The 15,365-nt window shown below is 45.0% G+C and overlaps 1 protein-coding gene across 1 annotated transcript in view; it reads right to left on the reverse strand.

Moving 5' to 3' along the window:
* Positions 1–14,322, reverse strand: part of ATP11C (ATPase phospholipid transporting 11C) — a 42,330-nt gene extending 28,008 nt beyond the window's left edge. Inside the window, 7 exon segments of the mRNA XM_071813572.1 lie at positions 2,021–2,149; positions 2,754–2,861; positions 3,856–3,936; positions 7,890–7,979; positions 9,391–9,510; positions 14,198–14,284; positions 14,287–14,322. Of these exon segments, the coding sequence (XP_071669673.1) occupies positions 2,021–2,149; positions 2,754–2,861; positions 3,856–3,936; positions 7,890–7,979; positions 9,391–9,510; positions 14,198–14,284; positions 14,287–14,307 (636 nt within the window). The 5' untranslated portion in view covers positions 14,308–14,322.
* Between the last annotated feature and the right edge of the window lie 1,043 nt (positions 14,323–15,365).

Consider the following 15,365-nt stretch of genomic DNA (forward strand, 5'->3'; position numbering starts at 1 on the left):
TAGCAGCTGCTGCAAAAAGGTTCATCTCTCACAATTAACTGGAAAGCCCACGAAGGATCCGCTTTGCTGCCTTCCAGGCTCTATTTATAGGAGCTACTCAGAGCTCCAAGTCACGGCAGGCTGCACGGCAGGCTGCCTCCATCCGTCTTCATAAACAAATCCATCAAAAAGCTCCCCCCACTCCTTATGTTTGCATTTCCCTCCTTGTGCATCCCGGGAGGAACCGTTATGTTACACACGCTGTGGTCACAACATTAAAAATACCTACCTTTGTGCCATTTTGCTAACCTGCCTGGCTTTTTGTATTGAAAGCAGACATAGAAACACGCACTTGTCTCTGGTACAAATCACAGCTTTTGTGAAACACAACTCAAAACCGCTCCTGCGGTGCACGGTCCCACACCCAGCCCTGGTGTGGGGCTCTGCATCCGCTGCTCCCGTCACCATGGACGCTGTGCAATTACCGAGTGATACTTCAAAGCCGCCTCCTAATCAGTTCCACGATCTTCACATCCTCAGTCCCTTAGCGTACTTAGAAAACACATGTTCTTTTAGATAACATATGACTGCAGATTTGCGCTTCAAAGACAGAGCCCTGCCAAATCCCTTTTATAGTTCTGCTCCAGTTTCACTTAACCAGGCATCTTTCCCATACCTCAACCTGACATGCCCCACATACCAAGAAATTCCCACCAGGCAGGCCGCAGATATCCAGATGAGGTTTTGCGAGTACCTGGGTGTGCTTCCCTCACACTGCTTTAGCAGCAAACCCTGGTTCCTAATGTTAGACCTATTTACCCAACAGCACTTGCTTTTCTATTCTCTCTTCCCCTTCAAATTCATCTTCACCTCATCAAGAAACAGGAAACATCTCCCAGTCACCTACAAGAATCCACAAACCAGAAAAAAAGCCACCACAGTGCTCAACATAGAAATTCAGCGCTGCCCTTACAGACCCAGGAGTTAGTAAGAGCCAAGACTCTGCAAGAGTTATGTGAACTCACGCATATAATACACCTGACACAAAGAAGCAATTGCCTGTTTAACATGGTTATCTATTTTTAGCCTCAAGCCACTTCAAAGCTCCACTCCTCTTCACTCGTGGAACCAGTACAGTGCACCAGCTCCTACACAAGATTTCAAGTACCAGTTAACAGCTGCCCATAAAGAGATGAGCCATAGACCCCATACAATACAAAACAGACTGACAATGGTATTCCCACTGACTCCAGAGTGCATTGAAGTGAACCATGTCATTTTAAAGTGTATTCCACTCAAACTACTGCAGTTGCTAGTATCTGTACAAATATTTATCAAACAAAAGTGCAACCAACTTTTCATGTCTTCTGATGCATATATGTTTCTTGTTGTTGCTTCTCTTAGTTTAAGGGAGGGTGATGAACAAAGAAATACACTGAAGATGAGATTTATCCTGAGAAAGACTAATATTAAATTTTACTTCTTGATTCAGGGAAAGGGAGAGACAAAAATCCAGAGCAGATGTTTTTTCTCAGGCTGGTGAAAAATTCCCCAAATGAATCCAGACATACTGCTTCAAAAAGCCCCCATTCTCACTGGAAAAACTTGGTGAAATAACAGAGGTATTGGCAGGTAGTGGAAAGGGAGCTGCAGCAGCTGCAGCACTGATTGACCAACACACCAAACCTCACAAGGTGCAGCTGGAACAAGGGAGTACTAACACACTTCCCATGATGGGCAATAAGGCAGTGAAGCCATATCAATAAAGACTGATTCAACTTGGGGCAACACCAGCAGAAAAGGCTCCTGGAGACAAAACGGAAAACAAACAATAGCCAGGGAAGCTCGGTGCTGACACGCTGGGAGCAGACAGAGAGAAGAGCTCTAAATAGAGTCCTGTGACCATGGGTACAGGCTCCAGGGAGCATCCTCCAGTTAATCACACACACCCCTGTGCAAGCATCAGTTTCAGCGGCAGCTCCAGGCCCCCGAGCGCCCCAGAGCAGCGGCTGTCAAATGCTGTCCCGTCCGTCCCCATCACCTTGAAATTGGACTCGCCGTCAAGACTCGCTGTAGTGACGTAACAGGTCCCGTCAACGCTGCTCGAGGCCAAAAATATCAAGTCACAGGGGAAGGTTTCATCCGCTTTCACTTCTACTATGTCTCCAACCTGGAAAAAAAAAGGAAACGTTTACATGAAAAGCCCTCTCAGTTGTTATTAGACGGTTACAGATTTAGCTTCTCTCAAAGCTTAAGACAAATCACCTTGGCTAAAAGGGAAATTGAGGTTCAAGAGGAGCACAGGTCCCTGAGCATCACTTCACAGTCCCGTGGGTCAAACCAGCCCAGCACCCACAGGGCACAGTCAGTATTTATTTCTCTGCTAAATCTTGATGGAAAAAAAGACTCTGTACTTGTCTGAAGTGCAGTGTGATAAATTAACGTCAAAGCTAGTGTACTTTCCTGGTGTCCTTGGGAGATTTGGAAATAGAAGAGGACTGTCTGTCCCAGAGAAGTGCAAAACGCTGACAGATCTGTCACTTGTCAGCCCCAGTACAGCGTTTGCATGACAGCTTTTCAAAAGCGATCAGACAAAGGCAGCTTCACTCCTTAATTGAGAACAGCTCTCTGAGCAATCCCATCCAAAAGTGAGGACACCGGGGCAGCTCCAACTGCTTTACATCCTCCTCCCCTGCCCTCACCTCCCACCACACACCCTCATGTTCCCATCGGCTTCAGCGATAAACCCGCTCAAGTTCTCTGTTAACAGTTACCTTGATTTTTTCACTCTCTTTCTGCACTTGCTTTGCATTTTCGACAATGGAGACGTTGCTTTTGTTCACTTCATTGTCAGCTCTGTGCCTCAGCCAGTCCTCGTACCCCTAGTCACACAAAAACGGGCAACAAACTTGTAACGAAGCAAGTAAACTAACCAAGGAGGGTAAACGGGGATGGAGAGAAAGGATTAAAAAACTGAATAAACTAAACACTCCTCAGATCTCCTTCATGCCTGACAAAACATCAACCAGAGTAGCTCAGATTGCATCAATTTATGTTAAAAACTTCATATGCATATTTGACAGATTCAGAACAGATTAAAATAACACACAAAAATAATCTATATGCAGTGCATACGAGTGGCTAAACTACTGTAACATGTTTCTATTATTCTCAGTGTTGGCAAGAACAGGTTGATAATATGAATAATACACTTAGCACCCTGCGAGTCTTTCCTATGGTAACGCAGGACAAGGCTCTTCCTCTTCAGTCCTCACTGAAAGAATAAAACATCCAGATTTGAAGCAGATGCATTTTACTCCTTTCTAGTCCCTGCAGAAGAAACTTATTTTATTACTCAATCCTTCTGTAGAAGAAATTTTAAAAGGAATGTGTGCATATGATGGGAGGAAAAAGGTCTTTTAACACCACAAGATGAGGACTACATATTTTTGGGACTAGCTGAGTGGCTGAAGAGAACCTGTCCTTTCCATTTACCAGCATTGGAGCAGAGCATGGGCTATATTTGGAGCATGTTTCTGCCTCCTGTAAAGAGTCAGAGAGCATTTCTAAAAAAAGAGAAGAAAAATTCAAGTAAAGCCAGACCTACAGCGGTAACCTTTACTGACCCTCATGGCTTGCTTACAACAGTACATATAGAGATGTTTTACATTGCTGAAGCAGAAGAGACCAACAACCACACGCAATTTTCAGCCTCTCTTGAAAAACACTGGTATATGTGTCTGAACTTCCGAGAAGGGTTCACCAAGCCTACCAGCCTGTTTGGGTGACTTCTGAGTCTATTAAAATACGTGCTTATCATTTTCTCTACCACACGTCCCAAAGAGCATCTTCTTCTCCCCATGTTGACACTTGTACCTGTTTGATAGCTGTCACGGTGATGACAAAGAAGAGCGGGAGGCCGCTGGTCACTGGGCTGGTCGGGGTGTCCACTATCACCTGTAGAGAGAAAAAAAAACATACTGCAGACAACTGGTTTTCAGGCAGCAGAAGAAACAAAAACTCTGGTAATGGGGGAAAAAAGGTGCTCAGCCCACTGGGGGTCACAGCCCCACAGAGGAGTGGGACAGAAAGGGGCACATGAGAAGGACCAGCACAAGCATCCCCAGGAGTGCTCTTCTCCAGACTACAGTTCCTCCTCCTGTAGACTGCTGGATGTCTTCAGTGGGAAAAAACCCTTTCAAAAGTGGCTTAAAACCTAAATTTGACCTTGCACTGGTGGGAAACAAAGGCCTGGATGAACAGGCTGCTAGGGATGGGCTCCAAAAACAGAATCACTCCATGTGCTGGTGCCAACAAGTTTGCTCCCACCACGGGATGTGCAGGAGAGAACTGAGGCAGGGAAGGAGGATGGGGCAGAGACAGCAGCAATGCATGAAGTGAAAAACACCCTCATTTCTCACTGAGCTACATGGCAGGTCCTCCTCTTTGTCTGTGACAACAGAGCTCATCTGAACCCTAAAACATGGCTGGTTATAAGAAGGAAGACCCCACAAGTTGTCTTGAACCACTGACACTCAGAGGTTAAAAATAACACACATCTGTCCAAATCACCTAAGAAATACATGGTGGAATGGAACATGACTATTTAAGCAAAACATAAATCCATATTTTGTCTTTAAGCTCTGAAATTTGGAGGTAAGAACATGATTTAAGCACAGAGACTGCACGATGGCCTTGGGGTAGATGGAAGGAGAGACGGATCTTCCCCCAGCTCAGTGTGGTGGCTCAAGCCAGCACCGCTGCAAAGACCAAACCTCTTCAGCACTAATTAAACCTTCAAGCTGGGGGAAACCACTGTTTCTTCTGACTGTATCATGACTTGCCCCAAAGCGTAAGAACAGCAGAACAGGTTCATAACTGGAAGGAATAACTCTGTGCCCTCACCCCACCTTTCAAGCGAGGGCACACAAAATTGGCCATTTTTCCTGCTGTTCCCATAGAGGATGGGAGCACGAGAGGCTGATGGTGAGGGCTGCGATGAAAGGGACGGGGCAGCTCAGCAGAAAGGCTTTGTGTCTCCACAAAGAGACTTTGTCTCCCTTCACTTGTTTGCACTTCCCTGGCACGCTCACAAACAGCAGCATCTGTATATTTATTGTTTTAGGCTGGCCATAAAATGCTGTGTTAAGGACATGACCACTCTTATCAGCTGTGAGGAAGCTGCACAAAGATTTTTAACTCTATGAAATGCTCTACACTGCAACATTATCCTGCACTGTTGAACCCAAACAGAAAATAACCTGGAGATATTAAAGTGCAAGAGATACAGAGTCAGGTAACTGGTATGAGTTGAGTAGCGTAAGGGTAAACAAAGACAAACACAACCAATATTTGCAGGAACACAAAGGCCTGGTTCACTCAAAATCGGTGTAAAACCAGACTTTGGAAGAACAACGTTGAGCAAGACTGGTGTCAAGTGTCGCATGTACACATCACACACAGTCACTCGCTGGGGTGGCATCACTGAAGTTTAGGCCAGTCAGCCAAAAGTTGTCTTGCAAAAATTGGACAGATCTTGGGAATACAAGAGGAACTTTGGCTTTTAGCTGAGAAGAGCAAGGGAGAGGACCCCCTGCTGCCCAGCGGGAGAGTCTTCTGCACTGGAAAAGATGTAGTTGTATGTAAGTGTTTAAACAAACTATACCATTTCTATTCACACAAATGCTGTACTATAAATGTATGAATACAAATGTTAGATGAAGTCCCCAGAATAAGTCATTTACTTATTTGGAGATTGCACTCCCTGCGCATCCCATGGCTGGATACTGATCTTCCCCTTCATGGTTGGTGGAAAGCCGAGGGATGCACGAGCAACAAGCCAGAACAAAGGCAGATTCCTTTGAAGCTTTTGTGAGCTGGTTTTAGGACTTAGACTGCTTAACTTGGATCCACTTAAAAGTGACAAAATCCTCCTGTTACTTAATAGTTTCTTCCTAACCCATTGTTTAGGAGACTGAGGACCACAGTCCAGAAGTCATCTCCACCAATCAAAAGGGACACTTTTCATTCCTGGCACCTTCTAAATGAGCTTACTGCCATTAGCTTGGTCCATCTACAAACACTCTTGGACTATACTCACTCCAGGTCAGCCATTTCCACCAGTTTACTCACAGTTTCCTTTGAGGGTTGCAATAGATGAACCAAAGAAATAGCTATTTGTACCCATTAGCACACTAATAAGTGTTCTATGTTTAATGCATGTACTTCCTCTCTCTAAAAAAAGAGCTGAATTTGGAGTCATGGAGTAACACACATTTCGATGAAGGGTTTCAGCAGCAGGTAGAGCAGATGCACCAGGCAATTGCCCAGGTGCGGTGATACTTCAATGCTCATGCAGCACATAGGGCAATTCCATTAATTTAAAGTAATTTAAAGATAAGCACTAACATTTAAACCATAGATGCCACTTTTCAAGGTATAACCCTTGGTATTTTAAATGAATGGAGTGGCCTTAAGTGCTTTTTTTAAGGCAAGTGATGTCTCCAGAACAAAGAGTGCCCGGGGGCAGTCAGTTACTCTATATGGCAGCAAGTGTATTAGTGCTGTCAGGTTGTTTTTTATTCAGTTTGGTTTGTTTTTCCTCTAATAGAGCATGAAGGTTGCTTCCTTATTTTTGAGGTGCTCACAGAATAAAAAGGAGGAACAACTAGGCTCTTCTCACACCTGCGCCTAAAACGGGTAAGCAGTTAAACTGCAACTGGTTTTCTAAGTATAATCAAGAATACCCCATGTTTTTCAGGGTCAATAGATAAAATGTAACATCACGTCACTAAATGGCCAACTACACAAAAAGGACATCCCGACTTCGGGGCGTCTCTTCACTTCAAGGCAAATTACAAATTCAGTCTGACAAAATGGAGCGATGCCAGCGACGTCAAGAGATGCAGGAGCAGCTGATGCCAGCGTAGATCAGCGTTCGTGTAGCACTGCCACAAGGAGCCATCCACGGCCGGTATCTTGGGATCCCCCGTTTCTGCGGCAGCCACCAAAATGCCTATAAGCCATAACTATTTACTGTGAGGATAAAACATTCTAGACACTCATCCTAAACACGCAGCCTAGAAGAGAGGGATACCTCAGACCTGAGCCACCCCAGCAAAGCCACTGAACATCCAGCTGCTTGCAGCAGCTGCATGGTGCCGTTTAGTTTGCTGGGGTAGAGTTTTTGATGCCTATTTTCAGCCCTAGAGCAGATTTGTCTGCTGAGACCCAGTCCCGAGAACAGGATTTAAAAGGTGAGTAAATGCTGTGCGGTGATTCTCCTGAACTCCCTCCGCCCCAATACACTTCGACAGAACAAAAAAATGAGTATTCAGGTTTGCTCAGGATTTGCCTGTTAACCAAAGCCACGAAGCAGAGCAGAACTTCATCCATATATAAAATTTGCTATTTCTTCTGTGTAGAGCAGCTTCTTGAAGATTCACAATCCCAAAGCTCATGCTATGCATTTTCTGAATTTTACTGAGCACAGCCTATCTCTCCTGCTTGCCTTGAAACTCACTACAACTAAGATATCATATAACTTGGGAAAATGCATAGTTATGCAGCAGAAGTAATAAAGATGACAAAAAACTAGATCTTGGCTCTGTAGCATCAAATGTATTTTCACCAATTGACTGATCTTAATAGTTAAAAAGTTAAGATTTTTATTTTTAAATTGTTTCAGCAGTCAAACATCATCTCAGACAGGCCCAAATATTGTAATTGTTATTATGTCTTGGTCAGTATGTCACAATAACAGTTTCCAATTAAAAAATAAAACACAAAAAAACCACCAAAAAACACCACACTTATAAGCACCAGAGTCAGTTTTGAGCCCCAATTCTTGTTCAAGCAGTGCTCACCATCAGTGCATAAATGAAACCAACCCTTGGCACCAAAGCTCTTACCTGCACGAGGAAGATGATGAGGAAGTAGAAGTTGGCGATTCTTCTGAACTGCTCAAAAAGGTTCTTCGGGAGGAAGTTCCAGAGGGTGTACTGTGGGGAGAGAGCAGGGACTAACAAACACACCGAGACACGGGGCTCACTGGGGCCTTGGGCTACAAAACAGGCAGTATCTGCACAAAATGGGAAAGGAATGTTCTTTTTTTTTAAAAAAAAAAAAATACACATTGCCCATACAAACTTGTTATTAGGTTGTGTTTCATTATCATTTTAAGAAGCCCGCTGAATCATTCGCTTTGGAAAGACATGAGGAATTTAAGAACAACTTGGAAAGTAATGGGTCTAATACCTGTTCTTTCAGGCTGCCTGGAATAAGCAAAGAATAATAAGCAGCCAAGTCTCAAGACCAATGTCCACTTAATTATAGAAAGAGACTGGTCAGGTAAGAACAGTCTCCATGCCTAGCAAATATAAATGGAAAAAAAGAGCAAGAACACAACATTCAAAAATAAATCAGGGAAGAATTCAAATTACTGCTAAAACAAACCACTTGTCAGAGAGGGAACTGAAACAGGGGAAGGTGTCCTCTCGGAAGGACCTTCTTGCATACCAGGGAAACATCAATGTGATTGCTACATGAGTTAAATGTGGTTAGACTTTTCCCCAGTATAAACTCAGCACACAGACATAAAACCAAATAAGTTCCAAGCTGTATAAAAAATGGAGTAAAAAACTCCCTTACAGCTCAAGTACAGTAAAACTGATGCTGAGCATCATGAATCCTAAGCAACATAACATGTATCCAGCTGTGTTGACAATATCAGATGCCACTTGTTTGATATTTTACTTGAATTGGCTTCAAATCTTTTGAAAAAGCTTCATGAATGTCACGGAAAAAAGCTAAGCAGAAGGCAGATGGGTGTCATCACAGTTTTCCACCATAAACAAAAGCTGCATTAATACCATATGAATGTTCCCCCTTTCATCCAAGGGGATAAACAGAGCATGGTTATTTTCGTCCTATCTCAAGAGAGGAAAAAATGCACAGAACAAGAACCAAGAAAAAAAAGGGGGGGAGTCGTATTTTTCTGTCCATTTATAAAACAACTGCCACTCCCTTTCACAAATCCAAGTTGCTGTTGTCTCACGCTGGATTACACTTGACCTGTCCTTTCTTCCCAAAGGGAATGCCAGAAAACACTAAAAACACCAAACAAAAAACCCCCACATAACCAATGTGTCCATGTGCTTTGCTCTCATCCAGCCTAGAAGAAAGGAATTTGTACGTACCTCCACTGGGACTGATAGGAATTAAAAACAGACTAATGGAGTTGTGGTATAAGGTATGCACCGGGTTGGTCCGCTTGCAAAGAAACCTTTACATCCATCCGTGAGGAACTGAGAGTTTCTCAATTTCAAAACCAACCATCAAATAAAATCAGGGTGAATCCACGAGCAGGGGATACATGTGCACGATGCACCCAGAGAAGCTGAGCAAGCCCACCTTGGAGGAGACGATCCTGTTGTCGCAGAACTTCTGTGCCACGTACGCATCCGCTTCTGAAACCGGCCGGTGCCCGACCACCACAGTGCGCGTACCAACCCGCTTCTCTTCCCCAGCACACTGTTGGGGCAACCAGGAAAGGGATAAAATTAGCCTCTAGCTCAAAACAATTGAATATTTGTGCTAATAACCCCCAGCTTCTGAACGCACCATGCTGCTTGTTGGAAATAAGGCTGCTGGAACCTCAAAAATTCACTTCTTTACCCCAGTGCAGTGAACAAAAAGGCAGATGTAAGGTCGTTTAGCAAAAACAAGGCAATGCTGAGCTTGCAGCCTTTGGTCCCCAGCGCCGCTCAGCCACTGACCCCACCAGGGCCGGTCATCGCTCGCATCCGCCGTGCTCCTGCCCTAGGCGGGATGGCTGCTGCCTGGGTGTGCAGCCTGTGCCCGTCTGCCAGGCGAGAAGGAGAATCTCTCTTTATCAAGCACTTCGGGCTATTAGGAATGTAATTTATTCTCTATACATCTCTTCTTCATCCCAAGCCAGGATGGAACTGCATGCTCCTTTACACTTGCTCTCCTGTCAAACCCTCAAGTCCATCCGAAAGGGCTCAACACCACACTGGCGCATACAGAGCTGGGATGTAGCTTAAAAAAAGTATACTTCTGCTATTTTAAAATCTCAGCTAAAACCAGAAATAATACAGCAGACAGTTTCACATCACAAACTCCTCAAAAAGACATGCAGGGTGTTGGGGTTTTATTTTAAAGCAGAATGCACTGTCACAACTGGTGTCATAGGGGCTTGATGATAGCCCCTCTGCTCCACAGCAACCAGGAATCACAGCAGAATAAACTCAGAGGGGAAGGAGAGCATCCCTTGCACGAAGCCACAAGAGACAATTGTGGCCAACAACACAGGGCTCACAGCCATCCCCTTAGCACTTGCACCTTCCAAAGGGAGGTCACAGCACCAGGCAAATGACATATAGATCGTTCCAGTCCAATGGAGAGTGTGTTAAAATAGCACATAGTAAACAAGGTATCTGAACATAGTGAATGGTGCTCTTCTACTTAAATGTAACTCTTAAATAGCAGATTTCCACCTTCCTATACCTTCATTTGAAGACACTTGCAAACCTGGGGCACAGCAGAGGCAATGCAGGTCCTTGCTGGTGCCTGCAGCCATGGAAACGGCTCTTAGCTGGACAGGACAACTCCATGAGCTCCATTTCCATCAGCTTCCAGCCCTGGGCTGCCCAGCATGCACAAGGTTCTAGGTGGATAAGAAAAGGCTATTTTCAAAAGAAACAAAACTGTGCAATAGTTCAAAAATTTACTTTTTGATCCTTGCATATAACAAAGTGTTCCTACCACAGATGTTCGCAGCCAAGGGAGGAGAACTGGCTGGCACCAGGAAGGGTTTTGCAAGGTTGAACTTGAAAATATAAAGTGAATTTAAAATGCCCACTAAGAGCAGATGGGGGGTGGGGGGGCAGGGAAAGAGTGGCCTTGGGTCAGGCTAAGGTTTTGGATTTTAAAACATGACCAGGGAAGACATTTGTCACCGTTCACGGTTCAAGGGCATTAGCAGGCAGCACGGCTGCTAAAACACCAGCAGATACTGTTCATACTTCACTTAGCCTTATTAATCCACAACCTGGCGAGCATCCTTCCAGAGCAGGGGGGAACTGAGCGCTTCCCCGGCCTGCGGAGCCAGCAGAGCAGCGAGAAGGAGCAGAGTCAAGGGTTTGCCAAACGCACACATTGGTAAGAAGCAACAAAACTCTGGTTAAAATATTCCTGGAAAAACATGCACAAGTGTTTACTCTGCAAGGCTGCCCATAGTTAACCATGAAAAACCTGGAGCAAGTGAAGAAGAGAAAGCAGATCCTAAGTGTGGGTTGTTAGCTAACCAAGCCCACTACTCTGCTCTTCTAAGAAGTCATCACCACCAGCTCCTAGGTGTGCTTTCACCCCTCTAGTTATTTATTTGAAGCATCTCCTACTAAGATGACAGTAACCCCTTCCACAGCGTAGAGCCCTCTGTGGTGGCACCATAGGGAGAAGATCTTGCTCTGTGGTCTAACCAGACTCCCACCAGGCCAGAGTTTCATTTCCCATTCCCTGACCACCCCTCGGTGTCACACCATCACGCAGCCACGCCATGTCTCTTCATCTTTTTCACCTCCCAGAAAGTGAGTGCACACCATGATGACACCTGTGGTGAGATGCACTGGCTCAGCTCAGCAATTAAAAGGTCTGATTTTGACGAGCCCGCCTTGAACGGCTCGCCGGGTTGCTAACAGATTGCTAAGTCTTAATAATGCCTCTCAACGGAGACTTAAGAGGAGATTTAGGGAGTAACTGTCAAGCTTTTGGGAAAATTATAAAATATGCAGATTAGCAGGGAGAGGATTTAGATGACTTTTCTCAACTGCCTTTCATGAAAAATTTCAATTCTGATGTCAAAAAAAAATTACTTGGATACAATTCAAATGCCTGGTGGGGTTTTACAAAGGCTGTGCTACAGGGCACAGGAATCTGGTGCAAGCAAAAACCAGAGTTACTTCTGCTGTTTAGAGCCAGGCATGCCAAAATACTTAGGAAAATCAACACTTGCATCCCCCCCATATGCACGTTATCACCTATTTTGAGGTAGCCTGAGGTGTGGTGTTTGCAGGAGCACTGGGAGAACCAGAGCTCTCGGGACATGTGGTGGGAAGCCACACTGCATCCTCCCACCAAGCCAGGAGGATTCAGGGATGCTGGTAGGTGACCCTGGTCCCCTCTCTGCCACACCATACCCCAGCATCCCAGATGGGCTCCCAGCAGCCCCCTGGGGGACATCACACACTTTGGGAATCAAAAGGAGGGAGATAAGGAGGCATTTTTGAGAACAGCCACTATCCTGCATCACTTGAAGACCAGCCCCAAAGACATGGGTCTCTCCCGCAACATTTCAAGCTCCACTCTCCCACTGTCTAACCAAACCCATCAGCGAGTCACCCTCTCAGCAGGGCATCCGAACCAGATTTCTCCTGAAGGAGCTCAGCTGGAAGACAACAGCCAGAGAGTCAAACACAAATCAGAAGAGATAAAGATGAGGCTAGCAAAGCTGTTCCGCCAGGAACATCTTTCTGAGTTGGCAGCTCGCTATCTGTCTTCACGTCCCACCTCAGGCAGGACCAAGCACCCAGGCTGCAGTAATAAATGACCTTTATCACCGCCACAGACACGCTCTGCTGCACACACAGCAGGGCAAAGTACTGCTGCTGTGGTACAGCCTTCCTTGTGCCATGGAGAAATTCAGATACAGAACATATTTCTGTTACACATTTTGAGGTAGCCCAACCCTCCTGCATTTTCAACTTTGTATAAAAGTCCACTTATTGCCAGAAGCGGAAGTTCTGAAAATAAGGCATTAGGGATAACTCTTATTTTCTTACACTGACCACATTTTAAAAGCCTATGTACACACATCAATATAATGTACCCACAGAAGGTGAGCTGAGGCTCAGCATTCTGTTATAAACCTTTCTTCAAGAAATTAGGAACAGGGACAATTTGAAGGCAACAGACCAGGGCTAAAAAAGTCCATGGATGCAACTAACAACCATACATTATTTATTACTTGGAGCATTACATAGAGATGGCAGAATTACATTTGCAGCCCACAGCACTTCCCAGATTCTTCACCCAGGTTTGGCCAAGCCTCCCTTTGTGCCTCTTTCCCCTCTCCATCTGTGTCCTTCTCCCACAAACATGTCCTGCCCCAGCACAACACCTCCCACTGCCTCCCGAAAGGGCTCCTCTTCACCCACACTCCCAAATTTCAGGGAATTCATCACAGCACCACGTACACGACCTGGCCACACTTGATAAAAGTTGCAAACCTGGGTAAAAATTAGCAAGCCTGGGTAAAAATTAATGGAGTTTGACTGAGTTCAACATGAGAGGTGAACCTGTGCTCTGCAGCCGCCGTTGACAAGGAGCCACTTCAAGTGGGCTATTTCTAGGGCAGCTGCAAAACACAGTGTTTAATTATATCCCCCATATGGAAAACAAGTGTCTGTGCTACCTGCTGGCCCTGTTTCCAGCAAAAAATAGTGGCAGAAAAAGCCTACACCATTTGATTTACTATAGCTTCAGAAAATATTTAAACCAGAACTAACTAATCAAGAGAAACTCCTTTCATGTTTGCTGAAGATATCTTCAAGCCACAAAGTAAACACAAATAACGCATAGAAAAAAAGATTTAATGAAAACCACAGGCATTAAAAAAAAGCCATCTGCTAAAACCAGAGATAATTACACAGTACAAGTACAAAGCTCAAACACTGGAATGAAATCACAGCTTATATTAAATATATGCAGAAGAAAGATTAAATCGCACTACTTGGCTTAGACCTCATGAATAGTTTGAAGTCTAATCACTCCTGTATTGTTCCATTTAGCATAAAAGTAGTAGAGAAGATGACCTGACTTACAAAAAGAAGCCTGCAAAAATAACACCACCTCCCAAAACAGCCTGTTCCAGCTCCCATTCAATTTAGCTCCAGAAGAACCAAGAAAAACACATCCACAATTTTAAAAAGCCTCCATAAATTTACCATAACCTCTCCAAACCATTTGGCAGTCTCAAAAAGTCACTGAGTACACTGACAGCATCGCCCAACCAATATAATTTAACTGAAATTTGTCTTGCCAATTTTTCTACCACTCTTTGTGCTTAGCCGTTTCTATGCAAGTACAAGCAATGCTTTGAGAAAACCCTTAATAATTTAGCAGTTTGTACTACGCTTACCCAAACAGACCACATCGTCAGGCAGAGCTCCTGATTTACAGAGAGAACTCCAGCGATCGAGATCAATCCCACCGTTCTCTCCTGTGTTTGCAGGAAAGGGTCAATAACATGCACAGTTCTTCAGAAAAAAAGGAAAATCAACATTACATTTCATAGGTCCAAAAGAAAGGGCTGAAGGTGAGCACAGCTCTGACCTCATTTCCCACTGAAGGGACTTTTGCTGCTCATCCCTAAGTGGAAGGGGGAAGGCCGGTACCTTGGGAAAGCAAAAGGTTGAAATTTAAGCCAGTATCCTACATTGAGGCTGAAGCTCCTACTGATGTTTCAACCAGAGAGAAAATGGGAGCAACAAAGAGTGACCGCTGGGTGCAAACAGGGGCCAGCCAAGGTGTGAGGAGGACACCATGGGGTAACCATGCAAGCCACCAGATCAAGCTGAGCAACAAGCAAGAGCGAAAGAGAAGCCATGGTAAAAGAACAAATACATTTTTTTTAAATATGGTAAACACACGGTGGGGTTCAACACCCAGACCTGGTCCCCGCTGGGGATGACAAAGTGGTGGGTGATGTGCTCTAGCAGGGTATCATCAACCCAGATCACACCATCCTTAATGCAAGTCCAAGTGCTTCCAGCAACACGAGGGGACCCGGCCAGAGCCCGTCCCCATGTCCCCTCTGTCCCAAGGACCTGCTGCTTCACCATAGGGGTTTGCAGGAAGGTCACCTTCACCAAGGACAACGGGCTGGAGAACAACAGGGCCCAGCCAGGCTGAGTTTCCTGGAAAAGCTGACTTGGCCAACAAAGCGACCGATAAAGACACAGTAGGGCGGGGAGAACAGAGGAAAGGGCTACTTGAAAGATTTAAGGGTGGAGAGAGTGGGTTTTTTTCCCCCAGATAATAAATTTACAGGAGGGCCCAGCCCACCCCAGAGTTGAGGAGCACCAGGCACAGGGTGACAGCTGAAAAGAGCTCTTTTGGTGTGGGGTTTTGGTTGGTTGGTTGTGTTTTTATTTTTCAATTTGGAGGCACTCTGCCCCCAAATCACGCAGCAAATACACCACAACGTCTGTCATCACAGCTTCGATTCGGCAGCGCTTTGCAAAAAGTCACGCTCACATATGATGCAGAAAGCCAAAGCCAGCAGATATCAATTGGGATAGGATTAC

Source organism: Patagioenas fasciata, chromosome 11, assembly GCF_037038585.1.
Source record: "Patagioenas fasciata isolate bPatFas1 chromosome 11, bPatFas1.hap1, whole genome shotgun sequence".
Classification (NCBI taxonomy): domain Eukaryota; kingdom Metazoa; phylum Chordata; class Aves; order Columbiformes; family Columbidae; genus Patagioenas; species Patagioenas fasciata.